This window comes from Glycine max, chromosome 8, assembly GCF_000004515.6.
Source record: "Glycine max cultivar Williams 82 chromosome 8, Glycine_max_v4.0, whole genome shotgun sequence".
In the NCBI taxonomy this organism is placed as follows: Eukaryota; Viridiplantae; Streptophyta; class Magnoliopsida; order Fabales; family Fabaceae; genus Glycine; species Glycine max.
The window spans coordinates 40,765,272-40,781,322 of NC_038244.2; the positions used below are offsets into that span (position 1 = coordinate 40,765,272).

Here is a 16,051-nt window from a genome sequence, read left to right on the forward strand (position 1 = left end):
TAATTAGTAATGTCTAATGCTTATAAAAAATAATGTCTAATAAATTTACAATATAAAAGTAATTTTCACATTCATAATACATATCTTTTGAACTAAAGATATATTATTACATCTATAATGTTACTTTTTGACAATACATATGTAATGTTCTTAAGCACAAACCTTTTTAATTAATTCATATCCTTTAACAAAATTATTTAATTTAGTTAATAATATTAATTTTTTTAATATTTGAAAACAAAAAATATATATATATTTTCTTATATTTAAGACTAGAAAAAGTATATTGATAGATAATTAATTAAAAAAGAGAGAAGAATTCATATAAAAGAAAAGAAGAGAAAGAATAATATTAATGACATGAATAAGTTTAAAAAAATATAAATTTAGGATAAATTTATTACTATTTAATTATTTTTTAATCTTAAAAAATTAATTAATTAATTGTTATAAATAAAAAATGAATGCAATAATTTAAGTCAGTTAGTGTGTATATGTAATAAAGTCTCATGGGTTGTTGGGGGTTTGTAGCAAGTTGCCAAGAAAAGGAGAGACACAGCTGACTCGACCATTCTATAAAATCAAAATAATTGAAACCAAAGATTCTTTCTTTCATTCTCTCTCATGATCCCTGAGCCATGGTACCATTTCCCTCATAAAATTCTCTCTTCCTTTTTGGGTTCTCCTATTCCAAGCTTCAATCTTTTCTCTCTTCTCACAGCCTTCTTCACTCACAGGTCAGAAGCCCTCTCTCTTTCTCTTTCTGTCTTCCGATTTCGCTTAAAAATCCGTTTTTTATTTCCCGTGCATGGCTTTTTCTGAAATTAATTCTTACCCAGATGAATAAGTGCTTTGGAATTTGTTTCTAAGAACCCCTTGTTTTGTGGGTAGCTTCCTACTTTGTGGTGGAATTGGAGTAATCGATCTGGGGTATCTGCTATGAATCCCAGCTTTGTGATTGTGTGAAGAAAGTTTTAATGGGTGTTTGGAAACTCTCGATTCTTCTTTTTTCTTGTTTTGGGCTTTTAAAAGGCTTGAATTAGCGTATGCACACTTTGTTGTTTCAGTTTCTGAGTGAAATGAATCTTTTTTTTACTCACTGGTGCTTATTAGGTTGTTCAGTTTTGATTGGTAATGGAAAATTCTGAAGTTTGTTCATAAAGTATTAGTGGCGTGATAATTGTTAAGCTCTCAGAATGTAAATTTAGCTCTATTGTCTTGTGTTTGCGTTCTTTGAACCTTTTGATGTATTCTCTGATATTTTATCAAAGGTTTTCTTGTTTACTCACTCACTCTCCCTTTCTATCTCAATTTTTTTTATCCGTGCACATGAGCTGATTACTATTGTTTGAATTGTACTTGATTGGGATAAAGGAGGTGAAGATGTCGACTCCGGCTAGGAAGAGACTGATGAGGGATTTTAAAAGATTGCAACAAGATCCTCCTGCTGGCATCAGTGGGGCTCCCCAAGACAATAATATTATGCTTTGGAATGCTGTTATCTTTGGGTGTGTAGGAGTTTACAAATCCTGTATTTTTTGTTTTCTTAAGTGTGTGTTTCTCTTTACTTTGTGGTTGTGGATGGTTTAATGTATAGTAACAATCTAATTGTGCCTTTTCTTGGTGCTTTTTTCCAGCCCAGATGACACCCCTTGGGATGGAGGTACAATTATATCTATCTTCTACCTTATATATAACTGAGACTTTGTTTCTTATTCAATGGTTCCACATGTTATAATTGTTTGAGTTTCTAGTGTTCTTTAACAATGTGGAGCTAGCAATAGCATCTGTCCCATTAAGCATTTTATGAATTATGATCAACATTGATATGTAGAGGATGAAAAGATTTTTGATAAAAAATATTTGATAAAGTTGAAGTGGCCAACTGCACATCCATTTGTCTATTATGTACATTTATATTTCTGGTGCTGTAATATCATTAAGTTTTTTCTTATTGATTTAAAAGTTTGTCTTTCTTGTGTTCTAATTTGTTTTAGAAAGTAGAACAATTCATGGTGTCTATTGGAAGTGTCTAATATGGTGTTATTCTTTTATTTAATTCATAAAAACATGATTTCAACTTGTAGGTGTTTCACACAAGGTTTAGTATTTGATGTATTTTAGGTACTGAAAGATAAAGGTTTAAATTGACCCGTGCCATGCTAGTTTAATTGAGCCTAGTTACAGAATTTTCTAATTCATGGATTTTTATATGACTGGTATCCTTTTCTTTCAGGTACGTTTAAGTTGACACTTCAGTTTACAGAGGATTATCCTAATAAACCACCTACTGTGCGCTTTGTTTCTCGAATGTTTCATCCTAACAGTGAGTACAAAACTACCCTGCTATTCCACTTTGGAGCTAACAATCATGTGAAATATTTGTACAATCATTTTTTTTGTACAATCAATACCTGAGGGTTATCATTACTTTTAAATTAAAAGCTTCAAACAGAATTGGAAAGTTGTATTTTACATCTACAACATTCATTTAGCTTTTGGAAGTTATTGTTGAAACAGCTTCTGTAGGGATTTTTTCTTCTGGAAGCTTTCTTTAAGAATAATAAATCTAATATAAAACATACTTTATTTTATACTTCAGTTCAGGTTTGGTACTTTGGTTCTGTAGAGTGTAGACAGTTTGCATACATTTTTTGCCCTTAATATAGTTAGTCTTTTTGGTCATCGCATCCTATAATGTTGTTCTAGATTTATTATATTTGGTTGAAAAGAAAACATTTATATTTTGGATATTTAAATGCATGCTAAACTTTTGTAAGTAAAGGAAAGTTAAAATTCATGCGTAGTGGATGAGTGCTGTTTTCTCATATATCTATATGTTTCCCACTGAAGCTAGATTTGGGTAGTGATTTGATTAAAACAGGAAAATTGAAAATTCTTAGATAAACATTAATTTCAAAGGATAGTTTAAAACACCTCTGTAAGGATCTTGTACCATGTAATAACTTCATGTAGAAAATTGTTTTAAGCAATATGACTATTGAATTGTACGTAGTTAACAATTTAATGTGTTGATCTTACACAATAAATTTATGAAAGTTTCAACAATTACAGGAATGTGATCAAGTGGTGAATATCTTCATTTGTTTCAAAAGCATTTCCTGTGTTAATTTAAATTGGAGTACAAAACAATTTTGTATCTTTGCACGCTAGTAACTTTGAATCTAGTTCTAAGCCCCTCTTTACTTGGCAATTATAGTTTATGCGGATGGCAGTATATGCTTGGACATTTTACAAAATCAGTGGAGCCCTATATATGATGTAGCTGCAATTCTTACCTCAATCCAGGTAATTGTGATTCACTTAATATTTCAGAATTGCATTAAGACCATACTTATGCTAAAAATGATTTTATTGTATTCTGTCCACAGTTTATTAAAATACAATTTGGAATCAGTGTTTAAGGTAGAGGAGAAGGGTTGTTTTATGCCCTCAATATCCAATGCAAAATTTATTGAAACCCCAAACATGGATCATTCGTGGCAGATTTTGTGTGCCAATGCTAGGTCATTATTTGGAAGTAATGTGTTGTGTGACTAAGGTACAATTTTAAATGAGCTAGAGCCATTACATTGGCTCCCATATGTAGTGTTAAATGAGCAAGGATCTTCACATTTTTCTAGACGCATGTGGGTAAAGAAGCTAGCCTACAATTGCCTGTGATTAGGTTTAGTGTTTGAAATATTAGTACTTTGACATTAGGTTTGGTGTTTGAACTTTGAATATTATTACTTTGACATGTAAGTATTTGGAGGTAGTGGGCACCATGTGTCCTGAAGACACAATTTTTTTTTTTTTTTAAAGCTAAGGGGCTAGAGGTTAGGTGTGACACTCTCTACTCCGACATACATGTACTTAAGAAAAACATATAAAAATTCAAAATTTAATTAAATTAATTTTATTCAAATCACTTAAACAAATTCACGTAGGTAAAAAAGTCACATTCACTTCAATGTTATCAAATAAAATTTATTAAAAACATCTCTGACTCAAAACAAGATCATCCAAAACTCCAAAGAATGAACTAAAAACTCAGTATGTAAAACAAAATGATAAAAATTACATGTCCAAAACTTCATGCATTTAATATAGAACCCCATGTTCCAATGTCATATCCTATTAGAGCATTGTGTTCTAGCGTCCTTTAGCATGAGATTCTTTATAGTCATCCACCTAATCATCTGCTTCCACGAACATAAAGTTCGAGATCATCACATAATGCAAATACAAACAACACACAGGAAGTGAGCTACCACATTCCTAACTAATAGAGAGAAACGAGACAACATAGATATAAATATCATATAAATGAAATACAACTTATTTTAACACAACTCATGTCATTCCACCACTTATTCAAGGATCAAAACACAATATCACTCAACCAATCAATATCGATTAATACACAAACGTTATGTAACAAATATACTAAGACTCAATCCTATATGCAATGTGATAATCAGTGAAAAATCTCGTCGGACGCTCAAGAGTACATGACAAGACAAACTACACACTAGTAAGTCAGGTCACTTTCACTAGGTAAAATCATAAGGAGACCAGTCAGGGTCACTTTGTTTTGCGAGAACGCTCCAACCATATGGGATCAGCAAAGGTTTCAAGGAACATTCAAACTGAGTGTATTTACCTCTAAGGTCTACATTCCGAAGAGTCCATTAGGGCCTCTCCCTCTTGATTCAGGTCCAATCCAAAAAATATTTTAGCATTGAGTCTATCTATGAACTGTACAAAACACACGGCTCCTCAATTGTTTTCAAAATAATTTTAACTCATCGTATCTCAAAGTAATTAAACTCGTTGGATTCCCACAGTGAATCCTATCATAATACTTGTCACGCATTAACTCGTCGCTCTTAAAGGATCTTACAGTTGTGTGATTATACGATTTATAGCTCACAACTCAATGCACACAACATCTCAATACACATGTGATCTCACAATTTAACACATACTCAACTTGTCACTTACACATAATTCATCACACTTCCATAATCCCAAGACAATACGTTATCATGCTTTCATGCATTATATACATGTCACGCAATAATAATATTAATATGTTATGTTCATATAATTAAAACCTCTTAAACAATTTCACATAATCATATCAAAATCAAAGGAATCAAAATCATAGGTAAAAAACATGAAAACACCAAGAGCATCCAATTTTATCAACCAATTCGCATCAGGACATCAATTGGTCCGTCAAATACAACAATCTCATAATTATAATCATAAAAGAAGAATCACAATACAGTAAATATTCCAAAATAAATTTCAATTTGATCATCTAAAGATCCCTACACATGTTCATTCTAACCTCAATTGCTATAAACTCATCTCTTACCTTTAAGTGGGTTCATGTGTGTAGTCTGGTAGTGATAGCGGCGTCTCTAGCGGTTTCATAAGATTCTTCAAGTTTTTCATCTGGTTGTTCTGCTAGAATTTTCAAGCGTTAGAGGGAAGGAGAAGGGATTGAAGCCTCCATTTCAATGTCTCTGTGTGAGAGACATTTCTCTCACCACAAACATTATTTCGCAAATCCCAACGATGGAGATGTGCGATAATGAGTTTCGGTCCTGGTATTCAAATTTCACGACGATCCAACGACTAATGAGTCCAGGATCTTAGTTTTACTAAAACAGGTTTGGGTGTATGCGAGAAAAAGAGAGTTGGGTGTGAGGGACATTTCTCTCACCACAAACATTATTTCGCAAATTTCAACGGTGGGGATGTGCGAAAATGAGTTTCGAACCTGATATTCAAATTTTAAGATGATCCAACGGTTAACGAGTTCGAGATCATTGTTTTACTGGAACAAGTTTGAGTGTATATGAAAAAAAAGAGGATTTTGAGAGGAGGGAAAGGAAAAACGAATTTGAGAGAAGAGAAAACGTATAAATGTATCGTTAATGTAAAAATTGACCTAATATGTCTTTATTTATAGATAAGGTATTCTCAACCTATTATTTACTTTATTTTTCTTTATTATATTATTTTATAAAAAGGAATTTTATTTTACTTTCTATAATAAATAAAACATCCTTTTTATTTTCTAATAACATATATTTATTTTATTTACCTAAAAATCATTATTTTAATTAATAAAATTATTTCTCCTTATTTATTTAATTACAAAAATCTCTTTATTTTTCTAAAACTCTATTTATTTTACGAAAAATGGAATGTTACACTAAGTTAGATGAAAGAACTAAGTGGGTGTTATCGTGGGAAAGAATTGAAAAAAGAATTTGGTGGGTGTAAAAAGGTTTGCAAACAAAATCCAATGTTTAAAATTAATGGTTGCACAGGCAACTATAAATATCATTAATGTTTATGCGCCACAAGTAGGATCAGAAAGTACTTTTGTAAGAAAAGTTTTTAAAAGATTGGTTCAAGGCTTTCCACAAAAAGAAAAGATTTCATAGGTGGGGATCTAAATTGGTATGTTGAGCCTTAGAGATGAACTTTGAAATCAAAGAATTTTTGCTTGAGTAGGAGCAATACATTGCTGTTTTAACAAGAAACAAGGAAAATGATTTGGAGGTAAAAATGAGAGATGTACATCAAGTTTCTAAATTTAAGTATCTGGGAGGTTAAAATATATTTTTCGTCCTCGTCAATATGACAATATTCGGAATCCGTCCCTCCAAAATTTTTAGTAATTTTTTCGTCCTTGCAAAATTGAAATTTGTTACTTTTGGGCTCGGACATTGGTTCGGGTAAATCTGAACATACGTGGCATTCTTTTTACTTTAAAATTTTTAAAAAGTAATTTCTAGCGGTTCAAAACCGTTACAAATCGCCCAAAAAAAATAAAAAAAAATTGCGAGAATCAACACCGGGCCATCCATGACCTATAGACACCACAACTGCTTCAATTGTTCTAAATCAAGCATCTTCAATCCAGAATTTCCACTACCCACATTTAACCATACAAACCTAAATTCAAATTACACATTGACTGATGCTCCAAAAACTTAAATAACCACTTAACATACATCACAAAATTTCAAATCAAGCCCTAACAATGGTAAATTTCGAACAAAAAAGCAAAGTCCCTTTGTTCAATTGCACATTAAGCTTAATAAATCCAACAAATGAAAAAAAACAATATAATAGGAGGTTACTGTTTGAGTTCTTTGAAGAATGACACCTTTATCGCTGAACTCGTGAGAAACCAATATATCGTCTTGTAGATAGGTGTGTCAGCAAGGAGAGATTGGAGGTCAGAGATGGAGAGGTAGGGGGTGCATCGGAGCTTGTGGAGGGTGGCAGATTAGATCTGCTCAGAGGTCGGAGTTTCCGTGCTGCATATAGGGAGGGGGCACGATGGAGTTTGTGGAGGGTGTTCGCTCAGAGCTTGCGGAGGTCGGAGTTTCTGTGTTTAACCACAGCTGCAATGTCTCTTAGATCCACTCAAATCCTTTCCTTGTCAGATCCACTCTTCCTCTCTCGCGCACAACCACATGGAAATCCTTAGATCCACTCGCTCTCGCTCTCTCTCACCCACTTAGATTTGCTCCCTCTCATTCAATCTTTGGTATTTTTTATTTGGGTGGAGGAGAGGGAGGAACCTTGGGATTGGGAGACTTTGAGTTTGAGTGGGAGAGAAGAGGGAATGGGTAGAGGGAAGGAAGAGGTTGCAGTGGTGGCAACAGTAAGGAAACAAGGTGACCGAGAGGGTGACTGCCTAGGTCCATGAAGGGATGCAAAAGGGGCAGAGGAAGAATCTATTACGTTTTTACTGTGTACCCCCATTACAGTCAATCAACTTAACATGTGTTTGCTTATGTGTGCAATCACTAGTCACATAGGTTTGGATTACTCGAACCTATGTCTTGACAAAAAATAACAGATTTCAATTTTGTGAAGACAAAAAAATTACTAAAACTTTTATAGGGATGGAGTCCGAATATATTTATATTTACGAGGACGAAAAACATATTTTAGCCCATCTAAGATCAATAGTATATAAATTGATGGAAAAATTAATAAAGATATTACACACAGGATAGGATACAAGTTGAGTGGCTAAAATGAAGAAAGGTGTTGAAGGGATATTAGTGATAGTAAAGTACCTACCAAGTGCAACGGAGAGTTTTATTGTACTTGTTATACAATCAACTATACTTTGTGATAGTGAACGTTGGAATTTAAATGGACAAAATCATAAATAAGTGGAAGTAGCAAAAATGACAATGTTAGGATGGATGTGTCTACACAAGAAGAAACATGATACGAAATGATTACATACAAGGATATATTGATGTGACATCGATTGTGAAAAAGATGACTAAAAATTGGTGAAGGTGGTTTAGACATTTGCAAAGAAGGCCACTAGAGACATCAGTGAGGAGAGTAGATGGCATGGTTTCTAACCATGTAAAAGGGATAGGAGACTAAGAAGGACATTGGAGGAAATTATTAAAAGGGATCTCATGGTGAATATCCTTGAAAATTTAGTGTATAGACTATTGTTATACAATTGATATCAATGTTGGAAATAGTTCACTCAGCCAAGTAAAAAAGAGGAAAAATCAGCCATGCAGATAATTTGTCTTGCATATTACTTGAATTACTCTAGTTTATGTATGTTGTTAAGATTCTGTATTTGCTAGCAATATCACCGAAGTACTCCTTACAAGACTTGGACAATCATCCCCTCTTAAGCTAACTTTTTGTATTAAGTTAGGCCTAATCCATTTCTAATATGGTATTAGAGCTTATCCTCCAATCTTCATGTTGGGTCACCTACAAATGTCTAGTCTTACAAATATCAAGCTCTAGATGTTCAGTCCTTAGTGGGAGCGGGTGGTATTAAGATCTCACATTGACTTGGAATATCCCCAAAGAACTTTATAAGCTTGGCAATCCTTGTCTCTTGTGTTACCTACTAAGGATGAGTTAACCCAATTCATTATAATAGATTTGTGTGTTCTTTTACCTGCATTGAATTCTGAAATTATGATAAAACTCATAAAAGAAACACTACCTTTCAGTTAGTATCACATACCCCCAGTAGGTGTCATGTGTAGATTCATGTAAAGTGGTCTGTTTTTTGATACTGTATGATCCTACAAATTGAGCCAACCCTCATTCAACCCCGTTACCTTTAATGTTAATTTACATCACTCCAAAAAGTACAAAATCCAAACACATCTAAGAATTTGTGTAATGTGTATCTCAATATGTTAGGTATACACCTTTTAGCATTTTCTTGTGTTAGGTGGAATTCATGTAGATCTCACTGAATATGTGAGTCTCGCTCCCAAATTAGCAACACATGAATTTCAACCAATTAGAGTGTGTTGTTTTACTCTTCCTCAATAGAATAGTGTTAGTTGATTTGTACATTGCTCTGGATTCTTGTTATTTATCACTAAATTGGCTGCTTTCTTGTTGCAGTCATTGTTGTGTGATCCAAACCCAAATTCACCAGCAAATTCTGAAGCTGCTCGGATGTTCAGCGAAAACAAGCGCGAATACAACAGAAAAGTACGCGAGATTGTTGAGCAAAGTTGGACTGCTGATTAATCATTATAGATAAGATAGGGCTTGTGTGGCAATCAAAAGGTTGTCAAAAGGATATGGTTGAATAACCACCAGACTTCAAAAAGGACCATTATGATTTTCTTGTCATCCCTGACAATGTGTTTGCTCACACTTTACGTGTTAATGTTCCACCTTATTTTCTCCATGTTGTGTGGTTCATTTGTCTTTGGTTACAACTTTATCATTATAACATAGGATGGCGTATCAAACCGGCGATTTTTTTAGCAATATAAACAAAATGGTCCTTATTACCCTTGGAAAGGTAGAAAGGGACTCGAGAGCATAGCATGTGTACATGCTAACATGCTACTAAAAGTAGGATGCCAACTTGTTTTTCTTTTATGAGTGGAGTATTATTTGAGGACCATTATTTTACAAGGATGAACTCTTTCATTATTAGTTAAATGTATTTAATTTTATTAGAAATTAGTTAATGATAAATCATTAACAGACAAAAATATTTAATTTGGCCTAGAAAATTTATAATATGAACAAAACACATGGGACAAATGACCATTATTTAAACGGATCAATATTATCAAAATTCTTTTTTAATCAAATAGTGTTTAACAAGACTAGCAAATGAGTTAGTGGAAATTTAAAACGTTAGTTGCTAGCTGAAAATTGACTAGTTAACTAATGAGTGTAAAATGGTATACAGAATGAACTATTATTATAAGATAATGTAGATAAAAATGGGAAAGAAGGTTATAAATGTTATAAATTAGTAAAATATGTTCTTTTACCAAATAAGTTTCATTTGATTAATTTTAGTCAGATTAACTTACAGTTTAGTTAGACACTAGTCGAGGTTCTAAATTAATTATATAGTAGCACTAAAGTTTTTCTTATTAATGTTTTAAAGTTTTATTTTATCAATCTCAATTTTTTCATATGGATTGATGGACACAGATATTCCAGCTTAATTAGTGGTCTTAAAATTGAATTAGTATATAATTGTGTTAAACGGTTAAAAGGATAACTATGGTATTTACCAAAAAAGAATCTTATAATTCTGCCTATGAGAATTTACGATTAAAGACTAAGAGAAAAGATTAATTCTAAGGTGAAATGAATTAGAGAGCCTTTGGGTATAATACAACATGTATACGCAAGAATCTCACTTCGATTAGAGTTCTATTAATGATGTTAATGCTAACTTGTCATTAATGATGTTAATGTCAAACTCAAAGAATTGACATAGTGGTGTACAGTTTCATTGTGTTAATTGGGAATGATTTATTTAATGAGAGAATTCGTATTCGATTTTTATTATGTGTAAAATTTTCTTGAACCGACGGTAATTACGGACTACGAACTAAATTAGTCTCTGACTAACCCTTTAAAATTTTTTTGGTTCCAACTAACCCTTTAAATTTGTATGGCTTATTGGTACAATATGATTTGTTGCAACCATCGAAGTCAAAAGGAGCAAGGAATTGATACTTTGATAGGAACCTAATTCAAATATTATAAAACCTTAATAACAATAATGATATGGAAAAATGCGAACCAAATTGTGTTTTGGGGCCTTATGAAAGAAATTACATATGTACATCAACATTTTATTCATTATGATAATGAACATATGGAAATATAAGCAAGCATTTTTTTTATTGACAAGTGTGGTTTACAATTTTGTGCTGAGGTTTCCACTGCTGGTCCAGGACTCTTGAACTTGCATTGCATACTGCAAATTCCAAAGAACATCCTCTATTGAAGGGCGCTGGCTAGAAACCTTGGAGAGACAGTTTATGGTGATCTGAACTGCAGTCTTCATTGATTCATATGCATAAGTTCCCCTCAGTGTAGGGTCAATGGCACTTCTGATTACTGATGTTGCTTCTGGTGAACCATTCTCCAGCTGAGCATGATATAGAGAGAATTAAAGATAAGAAAAAATATACTACCTGGTTTGGTTACCATAATCTTTTTGGCACTCAGAGTAAGCACTTTTGATTTTTCAGTGAGGATTTGAACAATTTTTATGTAAGATGAGCAAACTCTGTAAGTAGTGAGCATTTTATTGCTCCCTTGGTCTCATTTTATTTTGTCTCGAAGATAATGTACATATCTTAAAGAACACAATTGATTATACCATCAATTTTTATGACAATAACTTTGTGTATGTTTGGTTTTAAGGTGAAAAAGTACTTTTGAGGCAAAAGTAATTTAGGCAAAGGATCATGATCCTTGCTTTTGCTTTCATTTTACTTTTACCCGTTGAATTTGTATTGGAACACATGCACAATATTTCTAACTTCAATCCAAACATGCACTATATCTGACTAAAATGCTTTTATTAACTACTTCATATAGGTACAGCTATACACCTACCGGCTTATTTATTTCTTGAAGGTATTGTTGAAAAAGAAGTAATTAATACATTCTTGACATTCTAATGCGACAAATAATTTGAGATAAAAAAATATTTCAAAAAGGACGAATAAAATGAGACAAAGGGAGTAAGTATCTGACTAAGAACAAAAAGTTTTAACAGATACCTCTTCCTTCAGCTCCTCTATTTCACTCGAGGATGTAATTTGTTTTCCAGTAATAACTTCAAGTAGAATAACACCCAACTGATAGATATCTTCCTTTTCTGTATTGTTTGTGCTGCATATAGGTTTCACAATAAATTATACTTTGGATACAACAATGGAATATTTGAGAAGAAAAAGGTAGTAAGAGAAATACCTGCTAATGTGATTGGTGGCATTTTGTTCATTATGTGCACTCTGAAAATTGATGAATGCAAGTTAGAGTTATGGATGCAATTGTGCAAATACTAATGAGAGAATGATCAAATTATGTAGTCTGTCCAAACCTTGGATGGTAATGGAATGTTGTATCTACTGACTTTTGCATTGAGACTATCATCCAACAGAATGTTCTCAATCTTTAAGTTGTTGCCATATATTCCAGGAGCAACTCCTGTGTGTAAGAATTGAACTCCTCTTGCAATGCCTATGCTCATTGCCATTCTTTGTGGCCATTTCAGCATTTCCCTCTTCCTCCCATCTGTTGAATGAAGACTCATCACTCATGTCATGTTACATCTTTTGGGGCATTCATGTTCTTTGCTATAGCATTTCATTTTATATGATTGTTTACCTGAAAGTTGATCCCTCAATGACACATTTGAGATGTACTCAAACACAATGAAGACTGTGCTTGTTGTTTGTGGATGCTCCTGTTCAGTAATGACACAGTGTCCTAGAACACTCACCATATGCCTGTGCCTCAAATTGTGTAATACCTCTACTTGCTGCATGATGCTGTGGGGCAAACCTTTCTGCTTTATTTTTACACAATTAACAAGGACCACTGAACCATCTCTGAGCCAACCTTTATATAGCTGTATAAATATATGATAGTAAATGCCATTAAGACTTGGACTTGTGGGTTCCATCTCATTACAAAGCACTAGTTATGAATAATCCATAAACATCATAAAAAAAAAAATCTTTTACCTGTCCCTGTGATCCCTCTTCTATTAAATTTGATGGGTCAAAGTTGTTAGTTGCATCTTCAATTTCCTCTGATGTGAAGATACGGTATGGTGGCAGTCCAACTGCAGCTTGCTTCATTGCCTGAGGAATATGTCCTACTCCCACAGAAGAAACCAGATTAATGCATCACTTAAATGAAGGAACATGAATTTAAAATAAGATCTAAGATATGTATGATTTATCATATAACATCAATTAAGAATAATTAGAAAAGAGCATAATAGTGGCCTTACTTGTACCAATTGGTCTAGGAGATACACTGGTAGAATATTTATTAGCAACAGATTTGTCCATTTTATGAGGTGATCTTTCTGCTTTGGACTTCCTAATGATGCACACAACGAGTAGAACCAGAAGTCCTCCAATTACTACAATTCCTACAATTATTCCAAGCATTAGCCCTAGTTTTGTACCCAAATTTGATTCCTTCTTCAGGTTTTTAGCTGGAGGCTTAACAGCCAAAGCCCCCTCTCTCTTGCAAAAAGAAAATGGATGTTGTTGATCATTCAACCTATTTTTGGTTGACAAACAGTTCCCAGAATATAGCACTTTGGCCTTTGAAGACATTGAACCAAAGCAGGATGGCAATTTTCCAACCAGAAGGTTGTGTGAGATATCCACAAATGTTAGTGAAGAACTACATGCCATATTCACTGATAGGTTACCACTTAGATGGTTTGAGGCCAAGTTTAGGTACTGAAGGGAAGGCAAAGAGATTATAAATGATGGGATGTTTCCAAAAAAATCGTTGGAAGACACATCAAATACCTGCAGTTTGTCAAAGTGCACAAGCTGTGGAGGGATATGAGATCTCAGTGAATTATTTCTCAAGACAATAGTAACAAGATTCTTTCCCAATGAAGGGAATCCAGGACCCAAATTATTACCTTCCAAGTTGAGTTCTTCAAGAGAACTTAGGCTTTGGAGGTCAGGAATACTTCCATTGAAGAGATTATCAACCAAAACAAGACTCTTTAGATTCCTCATAGAGGATATAGATTGTGGAATTCCCCCATAAATGAAATTTGAGCTAATGTTCAGCACTTCCAAGGACCAAAACCTGTTGATCTTGGCTGGTAAAGGACCCCACAAACCCAAAGACACCAAGGACAACATCTTCAAATTTGAAAGCTTTGTCATAACAGTGAAGAAAGAATCAATGGAGAATCTTCCAGACAGTGTTTGAAGGGAAGTCCAAGCACTTTCTTTGGGATTGTGTAAAGATGGAGAGGTCTTGTTTCCAATGATTGTAAGTTCCGTGACATGACCATTGGAGCAAACTATCTTGAGGGAAGGTGAGGAAGGGAGGAAGCACAAGTTGGTCCATCTATTCCACCCTTGAAGGGCTTGAGGGTACTCAAGAAGCTTCTGAACTTGGAATAGAATTCTACCCTCACTTGGTGATAGCTGTGCAACTGAGGAAGGAGTAAGCAGAACAAGAATGATTGCTGCAGGAAACAAGTAACTGAAACAAAGCCACAAGTTCTTCATGTTGTGATGAAGCTAAAATACTTGTACTAAGATAGGGATTTTTGGTTTGGTTTGGTTAGTCACACAACACAACATACTCTACTGCAGAGTTCAGAGTTGAAACAAATGAAATGACAAACAACAGTTAAATTGCTCAAAAGATGGTATTGGCAATGGTATGGTATGAGTTTCACTGACTAGAGCTATACAAAACAGAATAATCCATATTCCATGGTCTTTCTTGGCTTTGCTTTTTCTTTTTTAAAAAAAATTATTTCCAGTTGTACAGAATCTAATAATTTGCAAAGAAAAGCTTTTAAACAAAAAAGCTATTTGTCATGGCATAATGATTGCAAGAAAAGATTTTTTGATGGGAATTATGATGAGAATAAAGAATTTCAGTAATGTGGAGCAGGTGTGGTAGGACAATGGGGGAGAGGACCCAAAAGTTTGTAAAATAAAAATGGATCTGAGATGTGATCTGAAAAGAAAAAGACTGAGAATTCAAAATTCTCAGTGAAGCCACTAAGAAAGTACTTCGAGTTTAGTAGTAAAAGCAACTTTAGTTAGAGATGTCACATGGAAGAGTGCAAAGACATTATTAAAACGGGAATTCTGATCAGAGGGTATTGTATTGAAGGCATCGTATTAAATAGCCACTTGGTTTGTAATGCTAGCTAGCTAGCAGCTACTACATTGCCCGAGAAATATCCAAGTTTAATCCAAAGTCAACACAATGCTGAAATCAAAGTTGCAAAGTGCAGGAACTTTGGTGGTGAGTGAGTGACCATTTTATTTTTATTATGGACCTAAATGTATGTTAAGTTGTTAACACTACATTTCCTGAAGAATTGTTCATGTAAATGTAACCCACACGCCATGGCACGTGATTGCAGTGAAGGGTAGGCTCTTTTATCCAAAGTTAACTAAAAATGTTTTGGTATTATCCAATTATGAATGGTATAGGAAAATTGTTAACTTTTTGTAATATAACTTAATAAGAGTTTATTTTGTAAAAGATTTTTTAATTAGTGCGTCATTTTGTATGATAAACTTGTCGAGATTTATAATATTTATTTTAAAATATCTATAATAATTACTTTAAAAATACTATTAAGCCTGCAGATTAACTGATTTGAAATTATTTCAGTTTAAATAGTAATTTTGAGTTTAAACTCTAAAAATACAACTTTGTTAAATACTTATAAAAATAATTTTATCATTTTATAATAATATTATCTGAATTAAATTGTATCGTTTAAAGAATATTTACATTCTGTACTTTAAAAAAATTATATCATTGTAATTGATACTAATGTAAACTTTTTTGTTAATAATGCATCATAATTAAGCTCTTTATATCCTCAATAATTCAGCTTTCATTGTCAATACTAATGCCATAACTGCCCAATTGTTGGGGTGAGGTTAGCTTGGATTTTGGAGCTTTATGATGGTAGGTGGTACTCTGTGTCGGT

General features: G+C 33.3%; 2 protein-coding genes across 2 annotated transcripts; one reads left to right on the forward strand and one right to left on the reverse strand.

Annotated features, from left to right (window-relative positions):
• Positions 1-609: 609 nt before the first annotated feature.
• LOC100306222 (ubiquitin-conjugating enzyme E2) lies at positions 610-9,961 on the forward strand. The gene is made up of 6 exons (NM_001248692.3): positions 610-737; positions 1,375-1,508; positions 1,638-1,663; positions 2,237-2,326; positions 3,221-3,309; positions 9,448-9,961. Exons 2-6 carry the CDS (start codon positions 1,384-1,386, stop codon positions 9,574-9,576), a joined length of 459 nt encoding a protein of 152 aa, NP_001235621.2. The 5' UTR covers positions 610-737; positions 1,375-1,383; the 3' UTR covers positions 9,577-9,961.
• Positions 9,962-11,047: 1,086 nt separating this feature from the next.
• Positions 11,048-15,619, reverse strand: LOC100789785 (probable LRR receptor-like serine/threonine-protein kinase At1g14390). Its single transcript, XM_014779347.3, has 7 exons — positions 13,340-15,619; positions 13,068-13,201; positions 12,709-12,952; positions 12,422-12,615; positions 12,292-12,332; positions 12,099-12,210; positions 11,048-11,458 (listed from the first exon to the last, which is right to left on the reverse strand). The coding sequence occupies exons 1-7, from the start codon at positions 14,595-14,597 to the stop codon at positions 11,225-11,227; spliced, it is 2,217 nt and encodes a 738-aa protein (XP_014634833.1). The 5' UTR covers positions 14,598-15,619; the 3' UTR covers positions 11,048-11,224.
• Between the last annotated feature and the right edge of the window lie 432 nt (positions 15,620-16,051).